At 40.9% G+C, this 25,871-nt stretch overlaps 2 protein-coding genes across 2 annotated transcripts; one reads left to right on the top strand and one right to left on the bottom strand.

Moving 5' to 3' along the window:
• Window positions 1-7,162: 7,162 nt before the first annotated feature.
• LOC129834313 (transcription factor LBX1-like) lies at window positions 7,163-9,867 on the top strand. Its single transcript, XM_055899187.1, has 2 exons — window positions 7,163-7,923; window positions 8,409-9,867. The coding sequence occupies exons 1-2, from the start codon at window positions 7,596-7,598 to the stop codon at window positions 8,906-8,908; spliced, it is 828 nt and encodes a 275-aa protein (XP_055755162.1). The 5' UTR covers window positions 7,163-7,595; the 3' UTR covers window positions 8,909-9,867.
• Window positions 9,868-17,895: 8,028 nt separating this feature from the next.
• On the bottom strand, window positions 17,896-25,759 carry LOC129835936 (stromal membrane-associated protein 1-like). Its single transcript, XM_055901635.1, has 10 exons — window positions 25,471-25,759; window positions 24,820-24,953; window positions 24,475-24,560; window positions 24,267-24,342; window positions 23,788-23,856; window positions 22,604-22,679; window positions 22,069-22,196; window positions 21,523-21,748; window positions 19,081-19,442; window positions 17,896-18,797 (listed from the first exon to the last, which is right to left on the bottom strand). Exons 1-10 carry the CDS (start codon window positions 25,586-25,588, stop codon window positions 18,663-18,665), a joined length of 1,410 nt encoding a protein of 469 aa, XP_055757610.1. The 5' UTR covers window positions 25,589-25,759; the 3' UTR covers window positions 17,896-18,662.
• Window positions 25,760-25,871: the final 112 nt, after the last annotated feature.

A 25,871-nucleotide genomic window follows, 5' to 3' on the forward strand; every position in this document is an offset into this window, starting at 1 on the left:
TTGTGTCAAAGCACAGATCTGGGGAAGGGTACCAAAACATTTCCCCAGCATTGAAGGTGCACAAGAACACAGTGGCCTCCATCATTCTTAAATGGAAGAAGTTTAGAACCACCAAGACTCTTCCTAGAGCTGAGCAATCGGGGGAGAAGGGCCTTGGTCAGGGAGTTGACCAAGAACCTGATGGTCACTCTGACAAAGTTCTAGAGTTCCTCTGTGGAAATGGGAGAACCATCCAGAAGGACAACCATCTCTGCATCATTCCACCAATCAGGCCTTTATGGTAGAGTGGCCAGACGAAAGCCTCTCCTCAGTAAAAGGTACATGACAGCCCACTTGGAGTTTGCCAAAAGGCACCTAAAGACTCTCAGAACATGAGAAACAAGATTCTCTGGTCTGATGAAACCAAGATTGAACTCTTTGACATGAATGCCAAGCATCACGTCTGGAGGAAACCTGGCACCATCCCTACCGTGAAGCACAGTGGTGGCAGCATCATGCTGTGGGGATGTTTTTCAGCGGCAGGGTCTGGGAGACTAGTCAGGATCGAGGGAAAGATGAACGGAGCAAAGTACAGAGAGATCCTGGATGACTTGGGTCAAGATTCACCTTCCAACAGGACAATGACCCTAAGCACACAGCCAAGACAACACAGGAATGGCTTCGGGACAAGTCCCTGAATATCCTTGAGTGGCCCAGCCAGAGCCCGGACTTGAACCTGAATGAATATCTCTGGAGAAACCTGAAAGTAGCTGTGCAGCAACGCTCCCCATCCAACCTGACAGAACTTGAGAGAATGGGAGAAACTCCCCAAGTACAGGTATGCAAAGCTTGTAGATTCAGACCCAAGAAGACTCGAGGCTGTAATCACTGCCAAAGGTGTGTCAATAAAGTACTGAGTAAAGGGTCTGAATACTTATGTAAATGTGATATTTCTGGGAGGGGGTTATATATAAATTTGCACACACACACACCAAAAAAAGATTTTGCTTTGTCAATATTGGGTATCATTTGTAGATTGTTGAGGGAAAAAATCAATTGAATCCATTTTAAAATAAGGCTGTAACGTAACAAAACGTGGAAAAAGTCAAGGGGTCTGAATACTTTCTGAATCCACTGTCTGTTGCCCTGAGAGTTGTGCAGAGTTGGTAGAATCTAATTTAACAGGATTTACAGCTGTAATTGCTGCCAAAGGTGTTTCCACCAAGTATTAACTCTGGGCTTTGAAGACATATGCAATCAATACAATACATTTTTTATGAAAAAATCTTTCACTTTTGAAAATGTGGATCAGGATGTGTAGATCTGTGGGACAAACATCGACTTCAATCCCTTTTAAGATGTACTTTTAAGGCAGAACAAATGTGACAACTGTGCAAGAGGTGAGTTGACTTTCACTTCTACACTGTACAAATATGACTGCACTGTATGGATTGAAATTCGTTGAACACATTGCTCTCAACCCATCGAGTTCTTTATTGACTTCTGTGAAGAACTGTACACTCTATTTCAGTACAACTCTCATTTGAATCCAAAGTTTACAGTGTTGTTTATTGTGGGAGGATGGTTCCACCACCGTCTCCCCTTCATCCATATCTGTCTATACTCTCCTGTAATTGTAATTCCATTACATCAAATAAAATGAATCTTATGAAAATCAAATGAAAACTAAGGATTGCAGTCATCATTTCTCCCCAGGTCTCCTCTGACACTTCACATTATCAAAACCCAATGAATATGAATATAAACAATATAAACTATACAGGACGCAGCCGGTTAACTCTCCCAAGCCCGTCAACGCTATAGTTTACTGCATTACTGAACTGAGAGATGTATATGAGGGAGAAAACTCATTCAAGTGAAGTATGCTGCTTGTATAGAGGAATCCATGGTAGTATGAATGCAGGTGGAATGTGTACCACCCTTTCCATAGAAAAATGTTAGCCTATGCTCTTATGAGGGCAATTCCACCACTTTTCATAATCATCATCTCCAGCACCATACCAAGATGAAAAACTGCGCGTTTCTATGATCTGTGGTTAAAAAGAGAGGAAAGGTCCTGAAAAAGGATTTTCTGTGGATTGAAAGTATTTTTTTTTTTAACTGTGATTTTCAAAACCTGCAACGAGTTTCTTGCTTACTGCAGAGTAATTTGTTGCTTCGCATGGCACCATGAATCTCACAGTGTTAGACAATCACTGGTTTAAATGTTTTAACCTTTGATGATGTCATCGCATATAACTTTTTTACTTTCTCTTTTTCCCCCGTCAAAGCGTAGATATGCGCCGTTTTCACATAATGCCGACACTGGTATTGTGCTGGAGGTAATAAAAATCAGGTTGAAAAGTGGTGGAGTTGCCCTTTAAAGCCACAATCTGCCATTTCAACATCTCGACCATTGACTGCCCATTGAACAGAAGCAAATAATGCAGAATGTACTAAGAAGGATTCGGGTCAAGAGTAGTAGGGTTATGTCTTGCACCCATTGACACTGAAATTCCCTCCATAGAAAACAACAGCGACTATACGCTTTGATTTGGACAGACATGGTTCAAAAGTCACAACCTCCATCAGTAGTATTCCTTTAGTAGCCATAGAAATGTCCTCTAGTTAAGCACCCATGCCACTCTCTACCCAGCCAGTGACGCTGACGCAGGTTGTGGCAGGTAGCCTAGCAGTTAAGGGCGTTGGGCCAGTAACCGAAAGGGCGCTGGTTCAAATCCCTGAGCAGACTAGATGAAACATCTGGTTCTGTGTGCGGCGTGAGGCCCCACCACCCTCATGTTGGGGTGGGTGGCGGGGCTGGTGAGCCCCTATCCCGAAATCTCCAACCTAACATATGTGCCGTTTCATGGGTTTTCATCGTTTTTGGGGTGGAAAAAGTGTGCATTCTGTGATTAGAAACGCTTGTGTCTGGGCTGTACCAACCATGTTTATAGCCCCCCCCCCCCCCCCCCCCAATCACGCTGGGTTGGTTGAGCAGACCTGGGTTCAAATACTATTTGAAATGATATCAAATACTTGAGCTGTGCTTGATTGAGCCTGCCTGCTGCGAGAGAACCAATTAGAAAGTCCCAAAAGAGCCAACCCCGACCACCTGGCACTCCAGGCAGGCTAAGGCAAATACTTAAAGTATTTGAAAGATTTCAAATAGTATTTGAACCCAGGACTGGGCTCCAGCCAGTTGGCTGGGTCAGTAACAACCTGGGGGAACCAACTGTTAGTGTTGGATTGGGCTGTAATGATACCGGTGTAGTGGGAGGATCCCTGTGGTTACTCGGAGACTGGGGGGTTCCTGCACCTCTTTGTCTTATTTATCCTTTTACCACATTAACTGTGAGAGTATTGCAAGCTCTTTTGGTGTATTGACTGTTGACTTCAATGTTGATATGTTCTATGCATTTCAAGGTTTGGTTCCCATTGAATGTATTGGGATAATATGCTAAAATGTATACAGCCTATGTAGTTGACTTGTCATGCAGTGCAAATCTTAATCACATGTATGGTCCCAAATTAATAATTGATGAATCCACAATGTGGCATAGCCACCTCTTCCAGGAGTTTTGTATAGAAGGCTCAAGGCTTTCCTCAAGAATTGTCCAATGCCAGTGTGCAAATGACCCCTGGTAATGACATATGATTTATTTATTAACTGTGAGACATATCAGAGCCTCTATCTCGAGCTGATGTTATTTGAGATAACATGTCTGTTGGGGGTAGAGGCTATAGGCCATCCTTGGGGCCTCACAAAGTGGCTACAATGTGGATAGTTCAGACCAGCTGTCTAACCAGTGTCTAATCCATGGTGATTGCTGTGTGTCTCCAGTTGTGGGGGTCCATCATTCATCAGTATAGCGTTGAAAGATTGATTATTTTGTACACTCCATAATGTTCATGAGGTTATGTTGTTTACAAACTAAGCCCTACTACCCGTGGGTACCATGCATATGTTATTCAGAAAACGAAGGGCCTCTACTTGAGGGTTGGCTATTTATACAGTTCCCAAAAATATTTTGGGGATTTTACTTGACCGCAGGACTACTGGTTGCAATAAAAGCATTTGACATTTGAACGACACGTCGGGTGCGTTGCCAGAGAATGTCGCTTTCTCATCGCCGTCTGGTAATAGCTAGCCAGATACAGTTCCTTTGCTAAGGGAGAGCTGAGAAGTAGGCATGTTGAAACAAATATCTATCTTTAATAAAGCAGGCGCTGTATCATAGCAGCAGTCCAGGCCTTTGAACAAAATCTGCGTTGGCTCATAGTGGCGGATTGCAACATGCAATAGACATGTCCATCACAATCAAGTGTGACAGGCGGCTAAATGACAAGAGTTATGAAGGCTTGGCTCTTCACAAGTATTTACCCTACTTCGACAATATCATATCATATCATTGCCATAAACGAAAGCGTTCTGTGTTTTATTCGTGTTTTCCATGTAATCCCATACACAGAAGTCTTATTTTGGTAATGAAGCATTACATGAAAGGCTGTTCCCAGCTGTTGACACTTTTTAAAATTAATTTATGACAAAAATGTCCGTTGTTGCTTTGTTATTCTTGATCGGATGTAACAAAAAGTTGTCAAATAAAGGAGGAGAACGCAGTATGAAATGTGTGAATTGGGAGTGTTATGCATTTATTATTCGTTACAGACCAAAACTGAGTCCACATATCTGTGGTCTATTTAGCTAGTATTTTGTCTGGCAGGAATGTAACCTTTTGATGGTGCAAATTCGATAATAATACATCGAATGTGTACATCAATATTCCTATAATGATTACTACTTACTGGAGCTACTGGTACTATGTTTAATTGCCTATTAGCCTAATGTTGTTATAGACAACTATTTTAATGTATGTAGCCTACTCGTATTACTCTGGTGTTACAAAAGTAAACCCATATAGGAAGGACATTAGCTGCCAATTGATTGCTACACAATTACGGATTTGAGTATTTTTACTTAAAAAATCTTTGTCAATTATTTTGCTGTCATGTTTGGTGGTGTTATACAGCTAAATCCTGAGAAATGGGGCGCGTTTCATAGAAAATGGGGCATGTAAAAGATCTAACATCGACTCTGAAATCAGATATTACCACCGACAAGCAAATATAAATTCTGGAATAAAACTGTCTTGAGTTTTGGCTGTGGGGTAGCAAGAACTTCCAAATGTGATTAAGTTAACAGGCACGCAGTTTACCCATGCATGCAGAAACCATTTTTGAAGTTGACAGAACGACAATACAGAAAATCCCTTTGTAGCCTACATTTTATAACCAGTGTAGTCGAAACGTTAATCACAATAGATTTAGTTCAGAGACAATATTTCGTTCCAAATGTTTCGTTCTGAACCAAATATTTAAAATATATAGTTAAAACTCAGAATTGCACGTGGCATCATTCTTCTCTTCCATAATGCCTTATTTTTTAAAACTATTTCGTTTCAATGTTTTTTTAAATTCCTTTGCTTAGGGCCACATGAATGATTTTACATTCAGCTGCAAATTACATTTGTAGCATATTTGAGGCGTGAGGTAAAATATTGGTGATATCAAACCCGGAATACAGTATAATAAATAGACTTCAACCCGACGTTTTTCAAAACAACAATATTTATCACCAGTCTGTTTTTGCTCTGGGTCTTTGACATAATAATACACTGTGGTTGTTGATGGAGTGGGAGACGTCCCTTATGCACCAGAATCAAAACTCTCTCTCTCTCTCTCTCTCTCTCTCTCTCTCTCTCTCTCTCTCTCTCTCTCTCTCTCTCTCTCTCTCTCTCTCTCTCTCTCTCTCTCTCTCTCTCTCTCTCTCTCTCTCTCTCTCTCTCTCTCTCTCTCTCTCTCTCTCTCTCTGACATATTATCATTATGTTGATATTTTATTTCCCCTGGCGTTACATCAGAGCGTGCAGAATGAGCCATCAAAGTGTTTAGTGACGCCTCCTCGTTGTGAAGTATCAGTCTTCAGAAACATAACAGTACGTATCAGTTATATCTGGAACATTGCAGACCACAGTCTGTCAGGATTGAAATATTGAAGAACTATGTGGACTTTATTATAACGTATATGTAGCCTAGCTTACTATGCAGTTGCGCAGGTAGCTTATGCTATTGTTATTGTTCAGTTACACAATTCACGAATCTATAATAACGTTGTAAAATTAGGCATAACTATTATAATAGGCCTTAAGTAATATAACTTACAATGGGAATACTAATACTAACCTTACAATAATATTAATAGTAATTTAAATGTATTCTAATCTCATTTATTGCATTCATGTTGAGTTATCATATTATTCCACAACGTCCCACACATTATAAATAGTTTGATATTCAGACTGAAAAATAAACTAAGAGTTGATAAAAAAAAAAAACGAAATGCAGAAGTAGGCTACGTCACCAAAATATATTATGTATCATTCGTTCCTGTATGCAGATGGACCCGTCGGCTGTCTTTCAGAACGGAAGCAAAATAAAGCATCATGCCACCGCTAGCTCGAGGACCGGGAGGACCAGGAGGACCGGGAAGACCCGGAGAGAGATTTGATTCGAGATGAAATATCTAGCTGATGATGTAAAAGGTCCCTTTCGCGTGAGTTATGACCCGAATTTGGCTAGGCTGAGAGGGACGCATGCTGCTCCTCTCTCCCCCTCTCCTCCCCTCTCCTCTCCTCCTCTCCCCCTCTCCTCTTCTTTCCTCGCCTCCTCACCTCACTCCCCCGCCCTGAAGAAGCGTATCATCAGTCCTGATATATTGCCTAGATCCATATTGCCTTCAGAAAATAAAGGCTCATCCAAAACCATCGCTTTTGGTGAAGGAAAATGCCCTTTCTGTACTAACTAGTAATTACTTCTTAATCCACTGCATAGCATAATTTTACCAATTTCAAAATCATTGAAAAAAAATCCAATATTCAGATTGGAAACGTTCAAAGTATCTATCTTCTAAAAAAATCACACATACTTTATTACTGTAATACTATACTTAAATACGCAATGCGATTTAATCCCCCATTGACTGCACACTCTCTCTCTTGCTCATTTACCGTAAGGCCTAATCTGGTATCTCACCCCACGACTAATTTAGACCCAAAAATGATAAGAGCGCAACCCGTTATAATTCCAACCGGCTCCTCCTCCTTCAAGCCATGCCTTGTAATTATTGGGAGCATCCCACTCGCAAAAGTCCTGCACTGGACTGCAACATAGTCAGAGAGTGAAAGGGAGAGGGCGAAAGTGCCAGTGGGGACATAATTGATTACGTCCTAATCAATATTAACTTGTTAGTCAGTTGTTGCTGCAACTTCTTTGGACCTCGCCATTTTCAGAGAGGCACAGTTCTCCTTCGGATTGTCTGTACGTATTTTTGTGGAATAATACTTTCAAGAAGATATCCCGGTTTGGAATTAGGAGGGCTTTTTTGTGTTTCTTCTTGCAAGAAAGTTTGCAGCCATGGCGTGCATTTGGTGACTGTAATGTGACTGTTTTTTTCGATAGGGTTCGATATTATTTGATATCTGTGTTTGTTGTTTTCGTTGTTAGTAATTCAAAAACATTTAAAAGTTAGCTTGCGTAACGACTAACGCACTAATAATGACATCCAAAGAAGTCGCCAAATGTGATGCGGTCGAGAATAGGAGGCGAAGTCCGTTGGACCATCTTCCTCCGCCTGCAAACTCGAATAAGCCACTGACACCGTTCAGTATCCAAGACATTCTAAACAAACCCTCCGTGAAACGAAGTTACACCATTTGTGGGACAGCACACCTGATTTCATCCGCTGAGAAACACCGTTCCTCCAGCATCTCTGCTCTGTCCAACCGGGCACTGCTCACACAAACCTCACCACTCTGCGCCCTGGAAGAACTAGCTAGCAAAACCTTCAAGGGGCTCGAAGTTAGCGTGCTACAAGCAGCTGAAGGTAAATATGATGGTATTTATGGCCTATTATACTCATTATATCGATATTACTTTCATAACAGTGCAATGTACAATTTAAAGGGAAATTATTATTTTCATTTGATCTGTGAAAATATAATGAAGTAATATTGCATCTAAAAATAGGCATTGAACATTAGGTTTTAAACAAGATTGTTTGCCAGAAAATGTTACATTTTATCTCTTCTGTGCGTAATTTGGAAAGGTGAAAAAGAGGCCATTCATTACCAGCTGGAATTGTGCAATTGTTCTCTTTATGATGAATGCATAACATTACGTCTACGTTTATATTTGGTATATAGGCTAATAACTTGTTAAAAAAATTATCATTGATTTGGGGTCAAATGTCTCAAAATATGTTTAAAATGTTTAAATGCAGAGTTCAACGCCCTGCAGAGCCAATGCCATAGCAGCATGAGAATGACACCAACATATCACTGACTTAACATTTTATCTTTGTTTGTGCAGGGAGAGACGGGATGACACTCTTTGGGCAAAGAAACACCCCGAAGAAGCGAAGGAAGTCCAGGACTGCCTTCACCAACCACCAAATCTACGAATTAGAGAAAAGATTCCTGTATCAGAAATATTTGTCTCCCGCTGACCGAGACCAAATCGCCCAACAATTGGGTCTAACGAACGCCCAAGTCATCACGTGGTTCCAGAACAGGAGAGCCAAACTAAAGCGAGATCTGGAAGAGATGAAGGCCGACGTGGAGTCGGCCAAAACTATAGGTGACGGTGTTGTACCTCTTGAGAAACTCGCCAAGCTCGCTGACCTCGAGAAATGCGCCAATGGAACGCTCGGACATCACCCGCGAGCCGATTCTCCCGCGCAGAATGGCGGACGAGAGTACGAGCTCGCTCGCAAGCTGCGGATGTCCCCCCTGTCGCCATTTTCAGACCACACAACAAGTAAAGAATGCTCAGAGGACGACGAAGACCTAGAAATTGATGTGGATGACTGATTGCGCAGTGGGATAATGAAATATAAAAATTACGACAAAAAGCAGTAACAATCCTTACTAAGATTGTAACTTTTCCCTGCTGATATTCGTACATCATCTCAGAACATTTACTAGTCTGCTGTGACTTTTGTATCGGCACACAGATATTCACAGTAAGCATGAACAGTACAACAATATGCCTACGCAGTGCTATATTCAATTGCATTCATCAGCAGTCGGACAGTTTCCTCTTGTCTTCAAATGTCAATGAAAGCAATATGGGTTTCATAATCAGAACGAAAGATAATGCTATTATTTTGAAACATGTAATTGTCTATCAGACACACACACCTCTTCGAGTTATTTCTCTCTCTCACACACACCCCCACACACACGCGCGCGCTCACACATTGATCCTTGTTCATATTTATGTAACACCATGTCATATGCTTAAAGTATGTCAGTTTTATGAAATATTTTCGATAGGTTTTGTATGTTGAAATGCATGTTTTGTTTTGTTGATCATATCTATTTATTTTTCCCTTTTAAATTATATCGCTTGTTTATTTTTTGAGACATACCTTATCATACATATAGGTCCACTCGAGTTCAGACCGTTTGTATAGAGCGTTTACATAATTAGCTAGTCATATTTACACCAACCATAATCCGTATGCTGCATTGCATGATACGAAAGGCAAATTCAAAGGATCAAAAACCAAGTTATGCGTTTTATAGAGAAATGATCAAACAAAGGTTATAAAAATACAAAATACTGCGGTGATATTTCGACATGGAGCTACAGTTACTGGACCGTAGGAATATATTCATTTGTTTGAATACAATAGAGTACTCTATGGTTGAATAGATTTGTTATGTTTTGTACACCAGTAAGTGCCTTTCTAAAATCAGGACAGTATTTGAAAACCAATGCACATTCTGTAATGTATATACTATGGAAATAAAATGGCTTTTCTCAACACGCTGTTTGTGTCATTATTATACTGATAGATTCTAATTTCGATATTTAGTCCTAGTAAAAATGGTGACTATATGTAGAATCAAGGGGGAGGACTGAAATCTTTTATGAAGCTAATTCAATGCAGGCCTATATTATGGACGTTTAGAGTAGCCTATTTAGCAACCATGATCCCTTATAATAGTTCAATATTTTTTGTTCCATTGTATCCCATTTGTGAGGATACTCGAAACATTTTGTGGCTCAGCCATCTCACTCTCTTTCAAACTGCTAAATGCGTGTCTTGGCTTCTTGACCCGGCAACGTGTTTCCCCATTCGGGACGAAATTTATGTGAGAATCGCAAATCTGGTGCTGGGGGAGAAAAGAGGGTCTGGGATGCCACAAAAACACCAAGTTTTGGGCCAGTTTTCCTGAGCCTTTATGGGTGTTTTTTTGTTCTGCGGGCTGCGGGACGAGGCCATAATTTTGAGCGTAAAGCATGAAAACTGGGGACAAATGAGACGCCTTCCCCGATGTGACAAGTCACAATAGAGCCCGCCCGGTCTCCCGCAGGCAGCAATGCTGAGACAAGTGTGTCCCACCGCACAAAAAGGACTCAAACGTTTGGAGGCCATATGGTTTTTGAATTTTCCTCACAATTTCAGACAATTTGATGGATTGACTTAACCCTCCTTTTAAACTGTTTAACTCCCCGCGAACAAAGGCCGTAATGCATACACAGGCCCTTCTCTTCACGAGGGCATCTGCGACCATTAATGTCTAGCCTCTTTTATTTGCCTTTTTAGCCTGGCATTTGGAACAAGTCAATGAATTACAATGAAAATGGCTCTTTTTTTGTCCAGCCACTTGTCTTTCTTCCCTTTTTAGGCCCTGAAATAATATGTTTGACTTTTGTCCAGGAACGTTTTTCTAAACAACAAAATGCGGCACATTTTGTGTGAGAGTGTTTTTCATGTTAAGTAGCCCGAGTCATAAAGAGTTTAGAGTGTGACAGTTATGCCAAAGTCTAGTTAAAAGGAGTCTTTCGTTGCTTTTCTTCTCATGTCTTTTTCTTCTTCTCTCTTTATTTCCTTTGTCTTTGCGGAGTTTAATGAAGCTGAAAACATGGTGATGTGAGAAAAAGTCATAAAGAAAAGCTTTCTTTTTGATCTAGAAGAGCCTTGTTTAACCCTCCGTCCTTTTAAGGAGGGGATTGATGCTGCTAAAGAGGGCTTTTCTTTTCAATACTTTTTGGAAGCTGTTTTATCATCCAACTCTATTATAGCCTATACCGTGTGATATAAACAATTTGTAGGCCTATAGCTTCTCATCTTTACTAAAATAAATGGGTAGTAGACCTAAAAGGCTAATGCTAATAATAATAATAATAATAAGGATTTCTATAATCGTTATTTTTCAATTTGCCCTTTTATAATTATATTAGCCTTATTAACATTGAACACCTACCCTGTGTCTGGACTTTGATCTGAATTTCAAATTAAGCTTCCCTAAAAAATGTAAACACAAATATTAATAAATCGTTACAATATTCAATAACACTGTTATTACAATGGGAACACGTAAGCTACGTATATAAAATACATTATTGACTGAAATAATGTGGGAGAAACTATCAACACAACCAACAAAATTGTTGCATTTATTTGGATGAGGGTTGATTATTTTAGCTTACACTGACGGTTTGACAAGAATTGAATATTACGCAGCAGACTATTCTCAAAGCCTTAATTCATTTGCTGGACAATCACATACAATTTTATTCCGATGACAATGTTAGACTACTGTAGGATTCTCTAATAATATTTGGATATGGGTAGGCTATATGACCACACGAACACACACATAGGCTAAGGCTAACCACACAAACAACGGCGCGAGCATTGATGGGCTACTTGACTTGACTGCGCGCGTGGTCGACAAATAAACCCCCTGCGGTTTTGTTGAAGAAAAAAAAACGTGCTCGAATTCTCCCCACCTCCTTATATCACTCACGCCTATTCTGAATAAAGCATATTTATGGTCGGGGAGAGAGGAGAGTGTTAAGGCAGGCTAAGTTTATGGATTTCACTTGCTTATTTTATGAGCGGTTGTCAAGGCGATAACTAATACGACAGTCAGTGGGACCAGTTCTTGGTAATTAATCCGTTGGTCTTAAGTGTATTTCAGTTCAAGATGGAAAAAAATCACTAATTCAATCGTCCGGAAAATTGAAGTTTGATGCATGAGTCCCTGCTGAAACAATGGGGCTGGCCACCAAACTCTCTCTTCATCTACTTTTCCTCCCTTTCTGTGGTCCCTTCATTTATCTGTCTATTTCTTTATTTTTCTCATTGTGCAAACATTTATTACAAGAAAAGCAGGAATAACTTATCTCTGAAGCTCATGATAACTGTAGCCTAATAAGGAGAAATATATATGTTAGTAAAGTTTTCAATCTAAACTGATATCAACCCATTGTTCAACATTTTTATAGGCCAATTTATATAAAACTAGCAAATTGTCATAGCCACAGGTACAAGCAATCTTTTTCGCCTTTTATATTTTATCTGAAGATATAATGCACATTATCTACACATGTTTTATGTGTCTATTCCATGAATAACCTCCATAAATCACGAGAATAACCTACATAAATCGTTAGCTGTACCAAAAGTCAAAATCGGATAAAATACTCAGGTATGGAGTTGTCAGTGAAAGTCTCTAAATAGGGATGAATACCAAAGTTTTAATCATACCGTTCCTTGAGAACCAGTTAATACTTCAAACTTCAATTTTACGGGCGATTGAACTAAGCATGTTCCTGACAGAATTGATGTATGTATTAATTTCCTTTAACTGTTGATTAATTAGCCCGCGCTGAAGGCTCAAATGGAACTGTTTTCTTCACATTTGCATATTAATCAAATTGTAGTTGATCATTCGCACGAGGCATGTGATTTAGGAGGGGAGCATATAGGTTTGGTAAAAAATATATACCCCAACCTTGGAAATATTTTCTCTCCTCTGCTGCCGCTGAGTTGCCTGCACTGTATTAAAACCAAAGACGCAGAACGAGTTAGCTTAGCTATTTCCAGCAAACAGAAATTGCCTGTCCAGTTTTCTGACGGCACACCGCTGAGCAGACAGATCTTAATGATGTCAAAATCTCACCGATTTAAACCGGGAGCTTTACCACTACACAAAACCTAATTTCTCTATCTCTTGCTCTCTTTCTCTCTCGTTCTCTCTTTCTCTCTCAATTTCAACTTCAATTTAAGGGGCTTTATAGGCATGATAAACATATGTTTACATTGCCAAAGCAAGTGAAATAGATAATAAACAGTATACAGTATACATTACACTCACAAAAGTTCCAAAATAATAAAGACATTTCAAATACAGTAGGCCTATATTCTCTATGTGTGTGTGTGTGTGTGTGTGTGTGTGTGTGTGTGTGTGTGTGTGTGTGTGCGTGTCTTGAGGCTGTTGCTCATTCTGAGAGAGGTTTCATGTGAAAATGCAATGTATGACGTCTGATGGGTTGAATTAGATTAGTAAAAAAGATACACATTTTCAAAGGCTGCCATCTTCTAGTTAAATACACTCACTCGCTCGCCCAAAAGCTCTCCTATATAACGTGGAAGTTTCTCTACTCCTGTAATTATGGTGCCACTGCCACCTAGTGGTCTGATTCTATCAAGCATCTAGGAGTGGTCTTACAGTGCATTGCAAAAGTATTTTTCCTATTTTGTTGCATTACAACCTGTAATTTAAATGGATTTTTATTTGGATTTCATGTAATGGACATACACAAAATAGTCCAAATTGGTGAAGTGAAATGAAAAAAAAAAACTTGTTAAAAAATTAAAAACAGAAAAGTGGTGCGTGCATATGTATTCATCGCCTTTGCCATGAAGCCCTTAAATAAGATCTGGTGCAACCAATTACCTTCAGAAGTCACATAATTAGTTAAATAAAGTCCACCTGTGTTCAATCTAAGTGTCACATGATCTGTCACATGATCTCAGTATATATATTTACAATTTACAATTGGCTCATTCATCCCCCTCCTCTCCCCTGTAACTATTCCCCAGGTCGTTGCTGCAAATGAGAACGTGTTCTCAGTCAACTTACCTGGTAAAATAACGGTAAAATAAAAAAAATAAAAAATATACACCTGTTCTGAAAGGCCCCAGAGTCTGCAACACCACTAAGCAGCACCATGAAGACCAAGGAGCTCTCCAAACAGGTCAGGGTCAAAGTTGTGGTGAAGTACAGATCAGGGTTGGGTTATAAAAAAATATCTGAAACTTTGAACATCCCACGGAGCACCATTAAATCCATTATAAAAAAATTGAAAGAATATGGCACCACAACAAACCTGCCAAGGGAGGGCCACCCACCAAAACTCACAGGCCAGGCAAGGAGGGCATTAATCAGAGAGGCAACAAAAAGACCAAAGATAACCTTGAAGGATCTGCAAAGCTCCACAGCAGAGATTGGAGTATCTGTCCATAGGACTTTAAGTCGTACACGCCACAGAGCTGGGCTTTAAGGAAGAGTGGCCAGAAAAAAAGCCATTGCTTAAAGAAAATAATAAGCAAACACATTTAGTGTTCACCAAAAGGCATGTGGGAGACTCCCCAAACATAGGCAACACCCTATTAAGACACTTTATGTTGGTGTTTCCCTTATTTTGGCAGTTACCTGTATGTCTATACGGTTCACTTTCCCCTTGACAATATTGTTATCACTGTAGGCTAGAATGTAACTGTGATATCAACGTAGGTCTATGACTAAAAGGTCAAGCAACCCCTGTGTTCCTGGTTTGGTTCTAGATTTAGAGAATCAGAAATGAAGAGAGTTGCGGTATGACCCTCTTTTGAAATTGACTGTGGTTTCAATGATAAATAAAACACATTCAAACTGAAATAGCAAAAAAAGACATTTACGAAAGATAAAATAGGGGGGGGGGGGGTGTTAGAGTGAAAGGAGGGATGGGGAAGAAAGAAGAGAAACAGCAGACGTGAGCATCTCGAGAGGTGAGGTTCTCATCCTTCTGGATCTTTTCCACTTTCATGGAAGCCACTTTAGCCTGAGAAAGGAAAGGTAGAAAATAGAGAAAAAGCTCTGAAAATAGCCATTAGCCCGGGATATTAGTATCAACCTAGTTTAATGATTAACAGTATTACAGAGTATGAGTATTTCTGACAGGCTTCTTGTTCTTCCTTCTAAAAACTCTCTGGAGAGCTGTGAAGAATCCGGTTCTATTTTTCTTCTGCTTGGTGTCAGGTGAAGACATTATGTTGTCATCAGTGGTAGAGGTAGACAAATCTGCAGACTGATCCAGGCTGGTAGCATCAATAGTAATGTTAATTCTTCTATTGGTTGAAGCACCACCCACATGGAAATCAGGTTGGTTGGAGGCTCTCAGGGCCGTAGACCAGGGGTTCTCAAACTTTATGGGACTGGGGACCCCTTTTCTGATAGCAAATTCATCAGGGATCCCCTTGTAATCAGAACACAACTTTTAAAAAGCATTCAAGGAGTTTTACTATGACTTTGGCAGGGCATGGCCGGATGAACTAAGTCTCAAGCACCTCGGGCCCTCTTGTTATCAGAGAGAAAATTATGCCGTTTTAAAGTTTACATTACAGTACTTTTATGTAAAAAAATCTAATAAAAATACAATAAGTATTTAGTAGAAAAATATATAATCCTGGTGTACTGTGGATACCAATATCCCTGTGAGCCTCCCAGGCCCATGTAGCCCAGGGTTAATAACGTAATTTGTATATGAATAATATTGCATTGTATTGGATTACACCCTCTAAACTAATTTCACAGATCCCTTGGCCAAAACTAGTTTAATCTGTTTAGCTATGTTGCTAATATTTACTTAAAAAATGAATTATTTATTTATATTTGGCCTGACCATGGACCCCCTGCAGACCCCACTTTGAGACCCCCTGCTGTAGATAACTCATGAAATATAAAAATATCATGCTTATTCATGGAATGGGGTAGGAACTCCTACAGGAATTCCTAATATGAGCATGCCCTCACATCCCCAACCGCTAAAAAAAAGCATAATTATAAGTGAGGGTGAATCATAACTTTGCTTGCTACTCCATCTAGAGGTTACGAGCAAGAATGCATGTAATAATACATTTAAAAAATGGTGCTGACAAGTGATTGTAGTTATATTGTAACAGAATGTAAATTGTTGTTTTCAATCTTTCCACATTGTTACATTTGAGTGATTTAGCAGACACTTTTATCCAGAGCGACTTACATGCTTCTAAAAGACAGTTTTCTTCCATATTTGCCTCAGTTTTCTCAATTCTGAGTTGAAAGTCAGTCAGTGATTAATTGACAAGTACTGATGTTGAACTGCTAAACCCCTGCATCTGTGGTTGTATTCTATGACATCTGATGATAAATCCATATGTGTAACATGACTATGAAAATGACTCTCATTAGAGATGTTTTGTGGTTTCAATTAAGATTCCAAACACATTCAAATGCAACACAAAAAAGTTTACTGAATATAAAAATGTATAAGTTGGCGTGGTGGGGGGGGGCAAAGCTCAAACGGATGTTCCCGACTCTCTGACTCTGGACCTTCAAGGGTGTTGAGTTGGGTCACCATTGACATCCACCCTGAAAGAAACACCATGACAGCACAGGGTAAACAAAATAGATTTTTTTAGCATTTTAAGGAAGGGATATTCTCATTTTCACTCATGGCAAATAATGTGTGCCTTGCAATAATATCTCCAATTTCCTTAAAGTGTGCACTCATTCACTACTTCCCAGACATCTTAAAACGTTGGATTGGTGGAACCGTCGGCATTGTGACCCTCCCAGTCGCATAGAGATGGGATTCTTTATGTCCCATATCTGCAGAATGCCATTACGCAGGGTTTAGGTTGGAATTCGGTAACACTTTATTTGGATAGTCCCAAGTAGATGGTTTGTAGATGTTCAATAACTGTCAACATTTCAACTAACTACCGCTATCCACTAACCCTAAGCCATACCCTTATCCTAACCTAGCCCTAAACGTAACCCTTACCCGAATTCTAAACGAACCCTAACCTTAGCAAGCAGTTGCTTATCAACAGATCGTTGGTTGAAAGTATGCCTGTCTGTAAATCATTTATTTGGAACTAACCAAATAAAGTGTGACCTGGAACTCTATTTCTGTTTAACAATAGTACATTTATTTTAGATACCGCTTTTCATTAAAGATAATCTCAAATACTATTTAAAAACAAAACAAATGTAGGATTCGGACATTAGCTGGTACGGGTACGGTCTTCCACAGCTGACGGTGTTGAGGCAGTTCTGAAAGGTAGTAGGAGCTTCAATGGTACAGGGAGGGGAGAAGCGTCAGTCGGATAGTCGGGCCCGGAGCTCTTCATCGGGCACCTTCGCCGTATCCTCCTCATGTGGATAATCAACAACCGAAGGTGTGGCCATTACCAAAATGTTAATATGTGGTCCTCAAATACTTGTAATTGATTGTAGAATATCGAGTAAGCTAGGGTCGACACCCTCACACTGTTTATGCACTAAAAAGAGATCATGCTAAAACCATGTCCCGCGTTTTTCCTCACCTGGGAATTCGTTTATTCTTCCTAGCTCCCCAGTTCAGTGCTTCTTCATTCAGTTATTTTTCAGAAAACAATGAGTAAATGTTTTTTTTTTTACCATGTTGCACAATCAACAGAATTCAGTTAAATATTTAGCCTACTTAAAAGGGAGCTCTTGGCTCTCCGTGTCTATATTCCCTCTTATATGATACTGTAGTGGTGTATTTAACCTGCCAGCTCTGCATAGGATGGTTAATGAATGATACCACCCTGACATTTGCATGTGTGTAGAATAGCCCCAGAAAAAATAAATACATGGGGGAGTAGACATGCTTTAAATACAAACTTCTGGACCTTCTTAGGTGTTCTGGTAGAATTGACATTGAATGTTGTTAATGGCAAAATGTAGAACTCAGAAGTCTAGAACAGTTCTAGAACACACAAGACACATTGGTTTATCATACTTTATTTTGTAGGGGAACCACAGGTAGTTTAAAATGTTATACAGAGCTGTACATAGGCAAGCAGTATTCACAGAAATGATAGCCATGTCTTCTCCCAAAGTTTAAATACTTTTAATTCTCTATAATAATTTTTAGAATGATACAATAAAAGCTTGTGTAACTGGTCCTGCAGCTTTTTCGATATGTTGATGTCTTTGTTGTTGTATTTGTTTACGTTGTTGTGGTTGTCATTTTTTTCTTTCCAAAAAAGGAAAATTAAAAGAGTTATGATATCCACAACATGTAACAGGCACTGACTGCCAGCCTGCGTATGATGGTGTGTGTATGTATGAGGACTCCCAATTTACTCACAAAAGAGAGACGGAAAGAGAGAGCGATGGATAGAAAGTGACAGAAAGAGAGAGATGTGCCCCGTTTGAATATTTCAGAAATGCTTCCTTCCTTGAAGTAGTCACTGATCTGATTGGGTCGTTCAGACTAATAAGACGGTCACCTTGCTTTCACCTGTCCAATCACCAATGGATCTGTGATTACCTGAAGGAAACAAGGAAGGAAGGCTGCATCTCTTCAGTATGCGAACAGAGCCAGATAAGCTCCATGTTGGAGAGTGGTCAGTATCAATTGGAGAACGGGCATCAGTTCATAGTAAGGTTTCTGGGGAGTTGGATGTTGGATTTCAGACCCCCTGGTTGCAACCCCCTCTGCCGCTGCCCTGACCTCCAATCCCTGACCTTTGACCTCCAGGGGGGGGGGTCACTTCCAGAGCTGGTTGCTGAGGGTCTGACCGGAGGGGGCGGCGGCCCAGCCTCCCATGGTGGAGGCAGGCTGACCGAAGGCCATGCCCCCCCCGGCACCATTCAGACTCATCCCTGACATCTGCTGGTTCATCTGGGGAAGACAGTAGGAGATGAATAGTAAGGTGTCAGGGTCAGGGAAACACAATATTGCCTAATACTAAATCAAACCCAAGCTCTGATCCCAATGCATTTATATATATCTGAGAAAATTTGATAGCTAATTTTACCATATTGCCATACCTAACTAAGTTAACTCCCAAAGACACTTGATATTGTATTCTTATAAAACCATCTTGTACTTCAAATGCAAAGTTTACTCCCAGGGGAAAATCCCCAATATGCCAAAGAACAAGACATCAAAAGAACTAACATACCTGTCCCATGTTCCAGTGGCCCTGCTGCCCAGGCTGGACGGCATACATCCCTTGCATGCCCTGAGCGGGCACCATACCCGCGGGCATCCCCCCCTGTGGTACCCCCATCATCCTCGGAGCCATGCCAACCATCCCGGCCGCGGGCGCTTGTCCCATGAAACCGTTGGGCATCGTCATGCCAACCATCATGCCTGTGTTGGGTCCCATCATGGCAGCTCCGTTCTGAGCCATCATGGCACCCATGACGGTGGTGGGGGGCATGCCTGTGCCCATGCCAGGGAAGGCCTGGTAGCCAGCAGGAACCTGCTGCTGGGGGATGCCTACTGGAAACTGCATCTGGGCAGGGTTCATGTATATACCAGCTGGAAGGGAGAAAGACAGGAGAAATACTGAGAACAGTTTGAGTTTTTCAAAATATAATTTTTTGTTAACCTTTATGACTGCTTGCCCTAGATATACTGAGAGAGTGGGAAAGTGACTGAACAACTTGGTTGGTGACTTGCTACTTTAGAAGTGTTTGGTATTTACCAGCATGTATTTATATAGCCCAGAGCCAGTTGGAGACCATTTCCAACCTCTGTGTTATTGGTTGGTGTGTGTGTGCATGCACTTGTGTCATGACTCTCCTGGTCAAGGATCCAAGGCCTCAGACCACAGGAGAGGAGACGGGGGCTGGGTCGGTTATGACACCTCACATCAATCGTAAATCTTATGCAGCAGAGTACCCTCTCCTGCTCTTCAGTACAAACCAAAGGAATGCCTTTGTTCTCCAGAATATTTTTGCAGCCAAAACTATAACACCCAAAAAAGGAATATTGGAACAATATTTTTAAGATAGGAATGGGCAGTGGGGATCAAAAAAATAATAATGTCATATTGCTTTTCATTTCGTTATGTTTTTAAAAACTGTATGAATCAAATACTGTACCTTAGGAAGGAAATCCCCCTTCGGCTGTTAAGTTTCCATCCAATATGATGTTAATACAATATGAAGAACGATTAAACTATTTTTGTTAAGATATGTGATTTTAGTGTTCTAACGAGATCATACTTTTCATGTCCGTTGCACATTAACTAAGCCACGCCCCGAATGAGGTCAGACGAACATGTCCGTGTGATGGAACTGCCCTTTCCAACCAGAGTGCTTAAAAAGACTCGCTAAGAACTAACATTCAGATCAGCAGACATAAGCGTGAGCTAAACATTACAAATGGCTGGAAACTCTGAAACTCAACACGAGTTGAAGAAGATAAACTCACTAGACCAAAACATTGACAGTCTGCAACTGTGCATGTAAAGGGATCTAGAACTTTGACTATCTACCCGAGAAAGGAAGGAAAGGATCCCATCTCAGACAATCATTGGTGCATCTGAAGATCTGTTCTGAAGAAGCACTCCACTCCAAGCCAGGACAACTAAGGAGGATATTGTGACCTCTGGTGGACATTCAGAGCCTTACACCCGTCGAGCCATTCCCCATAGAAGGATTGATTGGTTTCAACAGAGAAACAATGAACAGACATCTAACTTACACGTAAATACATTGCATTTCTTACCCAAACGGGCAGCAGTTCGTGTAGGATTAATGTGAGAACAGTCCTAGAATGTATCCACAATAAATGTCCCTTTCTCTATCCCTCTCTTTCCCCACCCCCTCTCCATTGTGTAACAAGCCATCATATCTTGTCAGTCCACTAGAGACTTTTGTCTCATGTAAATGTGTATTCTGTGTTATTATTTAGCTAGTTAGTAAATAAATAATTAAATACATTTGTGTAGAACTGAATAATCAGAAAAGGCCGGGGTTCTCACGGATGCGAGAAGTCTGCGATGTTCAGAATGAGACTGAGGTAATGATTAATAAATGACAGTTATCGATATCTTATATATTTCTTCTAGAGTTTAATTCGGGAGATGGTAACTCATTAAACAACTTCTTCCGTGGTGCCCCAAATTCCTAATTGTTACATGATTCATTTAATCGAGTAACAATTAAACATAGTTGATCTGATAAATAACATTCATCACATTAATCAAAGTGACATCACGATGTGTGCACATGCCCACACTTATGTATGACAAGGCTCTACAGTGCAACCATTTTACTCGCATATGCGCCTAAATATTTAGTTGTACGACCTGGGATTTTAATTTAGGAGCACAAGTGCTGATGATAATTGTTGAAATGATTACCTAACTGTACCGCAGCGCTGGAGTGCCATGGTGAATACACTGAGTGCAGATTCATGACCGTCATGCTTGCACCATTATTACAAAGAAAACGTCTTGTTACCTCAAATATTTGTCATTGTGCTCCTAAATTTCTATGGGTGCTCCTACGGGTGCTCCTACACGTGCTCCTTGTAAAAAAAGGTTGGTGTAGAGCCCTGCATGAGTGTACATACTGTGCATGTGTAGGCTTGTGTCTGTATTTCTCCTTACCAGGCTGGGCCTGCTGGTGCTGGTGCATCTGAGGCATACTGGTGTTCCCATACAGGGACAGGATGGAGTCCTTGGAGAGGGGTTTCTTGGCCCCGGTGTCCTCCCCCTTAATGCCCCCTCCACCACCAGTCTCACTGAACAGGTCCAGGTCTCCCTGGGCACAGCCCGAGGATGGGGTTGCTGCTGGGGGTTGTGTTGGGGTGCTGGCTGGGGTACTTGAGCTAGCCTGGAAGAAGGAAGTAAAAACTGTAAGAACGACGTAAGAAAAGTCGCTAACCCTATTAGTGTGTTGAGTCTCTTGCTCTTCAAACTACTCTCACGCTAGCATGCATTGGCCTGCATGGATGTGTGTGAGACGATGGGTAAACAACAAATTACTCACTGCATTGCAAGCACAATGCTCCACCAACTGAGCCATCGTTCAGATGTAGATGTACAGGTAATATGTGTGCATGTAAATATAGAAGTTCAGTATGCGTCTTCATGTTTGTGGGGCTGGGTGTCCATAGGGACCAGGGAAGTGGTGAGGTCATCAGATTGTGTTACCTGAGAGAACTGAGCAGCAGCGTTAGATGAGGGGAGGGGGTTGGACACCATGGGGCCAAAGATATCCAAGTCGTTACTTGCTGTGCTAGCAGCACTACCGTTGTTAGCAGGGGCAGGTGTTGGAGCATCTAGAGATGGGAAAGACAGAGAGAGCAACATAGAGGGGTTAAAACAGAGATGTGTAAAACAGGTTATACAGGGGTGGGAAAAATGTACATAAGATGAATGTGTGTATTGTTCAGGACTGAGCATTTCTGAATAACTGACTGGTTTGGTACATATTACATTTGAGTCATTTAGCAGACTCTCTTATCCAGAGCGACATACAGGAGCAATTAGGGTTAAGTGCCTTGCTCAAGGGCACATCAACAGATTTCACCTAGTTAGCTCTTAACTGCTAGGCTACCACCCAGGGTCGTATGCATCAAGGCAAAGCAGGGTCATATTCAATAGACACAAAACGAAAGCAAACGGGCTGAAACCAGGAAGGACTCTCTCATTTTCGTTTTGGAAAACCTGACTGGTTTAGTCTTACCAAGGCCAAGTAGGTTGACGGGAGGTTCTGCTGTCTTCACAGGACTGGCTTTGGGGGCTTGCCGGGTCTCTTCACTCTTCAGGGGTTGAGTCCAAGAGAAAAGGCATAATGATTGTGAAAAAAGAAAAATGAAGTTGATGTGTTAAGCTTCTTCCAGACTAATGGCTAAATATGCCGGGCTTCGGTTGAGCATAGGTTTAGTTCATAATGAAAGCAAAGATCCTGAGGAGGTGTACTTCAGATAAGACATGCAAGGGATATTTCAAACCCTCAGCAGTCAAGGCCTCTTAGAGGTCAAAGGTTAGGTGCATCCTCAGCCTTGGGTTAATTGACCACATTCAATGCTTTGTCTAGGAACCAACATGCAGGAGCTCGATGCCCGGCATTCTAACCCTAAACTCAAAGATGGTCTATTTTTAACCATGCCATCAATGTATCAACACGTCAAAGTAACTACACAGTGAGACGCACCACACCAAATCAGTTTGCTGGACATGGTGACCATAAACATTTGTAAATGGATGATTAGTTGTATTAAGTACTGGTATAATGCCAGACCTGTTAACTGTAATGTTTTTCATACAGTTTGCCATACTAGACTGTTAAAGGGCAACTCCACCACTTTAACCTCATGTTCATTACCTCCAGCACAATACCAGTGTCGACGTGTGAAAACCATGCATTTCTTAATTTTGTAGAAAAAAAATTAAGTAAAAAAGTTCTACCCGATGACATCATGAAAAGCGAAAACATTTAAAAAACAAACACTGGGAGATTGGTAACATGGGGAGCAAGAAAATACCCTCCCTCTGGCAAAAAAAAGAAATCACAGTCTTTCTTGATTTTAAATCCTACCCTGTAATGTTACAGGGAAGCAATTTGATCTTTTTAACCACAGATCATAGAAACGCGCTGTTTTCACATATGTAGACAATGGTATGGTGCTGGAAAATGAATACGAGTTTGAAAAGCGGCAGAATTGCCCTTTAAGTCTGCTCCCAGTAAACCACTAAAACCTGACCGCTATAGCATGGAGTGTCATGATGAGTGGAACTGTTCTAAACTAAATAAACATATCATTCTGACTGCAAAGCTCAAAAGAGACAAACAGGGAATATGGGTTGGGTTGAGACAGATATCTTATATAAAGAGTCTATAGATGTATCCATTCAAAACCACCGTACTTTGGCATTGTATGACAGCTTGGTTCCTCTATCAGTTTCCTTCTCTCTCTTGCTCTCCTTGTCTTTTGGCTGTAGAGGAATCATCATAAGAGGAAATTAGAAAAAAAAAAAATTAAGGAAGAGATAAAGGCCTAATCTCATTTGAATAATGTTCCAAAATGGTTAGGCCATATGCACAATAAAACAGTACCCCAGCAGCAACATAACCACCTGTGGAAATACATGCTAGCAGATAACCAGTCAAACTACCTCTAACTTCCTTCATACCGGACCCAGAGATATACAAATGGTATCCAAGAGTTCATCTGACTTTAGGGAAGTACATAAAGGGCCTCATTGCCATAACCCAAAAGTATTCCTTTAACCTAACACATAACAAGCAACACTTTGGAGAGTCTACATACAAATAAGACAGTGTAACACATTCTAGTACTATCCGCAAACCAGTTTGAGTGTGGCATCAGAGGTGAGATACATACGCTGTGTCCATTGGTCACATTTTTGCTGTAGTATTTCTTCTTCTCATACTTGTCCCTGATGAAGAACTCCACTGCTCTGGGGTCAGGGGTTAAGGGAAAAGAAAGGTAGCAATATTATAAAGGGGCAAGTACATGTGTTATGGGAAGCTGCAGTGTGTGTGTTTGTGTGTGTGTGTGTGTGAGACTGTGTGTGTAGTTATAAGGATACTGGTCTGTCTGAGGCCTTCTGTAGTTGTCTGGAAGGTTGGCCTCATAAACCTGCCTGGACTTGGAGTTGCCCATATCTACTATGCTCTGTTAGAGAAGAGAGGGAGAGATGAAGAGAAAGAGGGTGGGAGAAAGAGAGAAAGAGGGTGGGAGAAAGAGAGAAAGAGGGGTGGAGGGTGGATAGTGAAACAGCAGGGGGGACATAAGTATGGGTTAAAAAAAAGTCAACTTTGTATTCAGCCAGAAGGATATACAAGAAAGAGAGGTGTCTGTGTCAATAAATATAGGTGAATACATGACACTTCTAATTTATGAATATTTTAAATCCTGGACATTGGCTAATTACCTGTATTTGTGCTGCTGTCCATTGGTCCAGATTGACAGATTTGACCCGTGATATGTGAACCCCAAGGTTCCTGTGGATGCCAGCACATCGGATACAGATAAACACTCCCAGGTTCCATGATGCCCATCTTGGACCTGGCAGGCAGAGACAGGGTCGTACTCATTAGTGCACCGGTTCAGTCTGTTCTCTTCTGTTAGGTGTCTAATGAACACGGCCCAGGTAAGTGAAGATTCAACTTATCAAAACATGTCTGTACCTGTGGTGCAGGTGTCACGATAGGACTTCAGATAGGCAGGCCTTCCCTGTGCATTCTTTTAGAGTGACATGTTTTGACATTTAGGGATAGTTTCCCTGTGGTGACTTTCATGGTGCAAGGGTGTCGAAACTTGCATTTATTTGTATGACTAAAGTTTGGATCATGGTTCAAGGTGTGGTGGGAGACAAAATGCTACCTAGCATAACTAAACTAGCCTAGTAGCTACCGGATAAATGCTAAAGAGGAAGGAAGGTGTCAGCAGACTAGCTGCTACTTACAGTTAGCATAGCTAGCTAACAACTCAGTCGGAGTCTGGCTGGACGAATAACTGAAATAGTTATATAACATCAAATGACACATCATTTAACGAGGTTCACATTGTGTTATATAGTTACCTTTCGCCTCACAATCGGCGCAGTATTTGTTGTCGTCCTCTCTCAGCATTTTGGACAGAATGGCCTGATGCTGCTCGTTGAGTTTCAGGGCCTTCTCTCTCTCTGATCGGGTCGTCATCTTTGCTGATGTTTAATTTGTTCTTCCAATTAAACTGTTTTCTACCTTGAATGTTCGTGAGTTTTTAAAACTTTATGATTTAAGACCATAATCAGACAAATGAACGCCTTCGAGAGAAGTGTAAAAACACCCGGAACCGAAATTTGCTCTCCGCCCACAAGAATGCACGAATTTGCAGGAGGCGGGTGGATATACCTAAACGGCTCTCGGGATTGGATGCTGGAGATGACGTAATCTGCTGACGCATGTCAGGGATTCCTGACATTTTTTGTGTGTGCATTTT

This window comes from Salvelinus fontinalis, chromosome 3 (genome assembly GCF_029448725.1).
Source record: "Salvelinus fontinalis isolate EN_2023a chromosome 3, ASM2944872v1, whole genome shotgun sequence".
NCBI classification, from domain to species: domain Eukaryota; kingdom Metazoa; phylum Chordata; class Actinopteri; order Salmoniformes; family Salmonidae; genus Salvelinus; species Salvelinus fontinalis.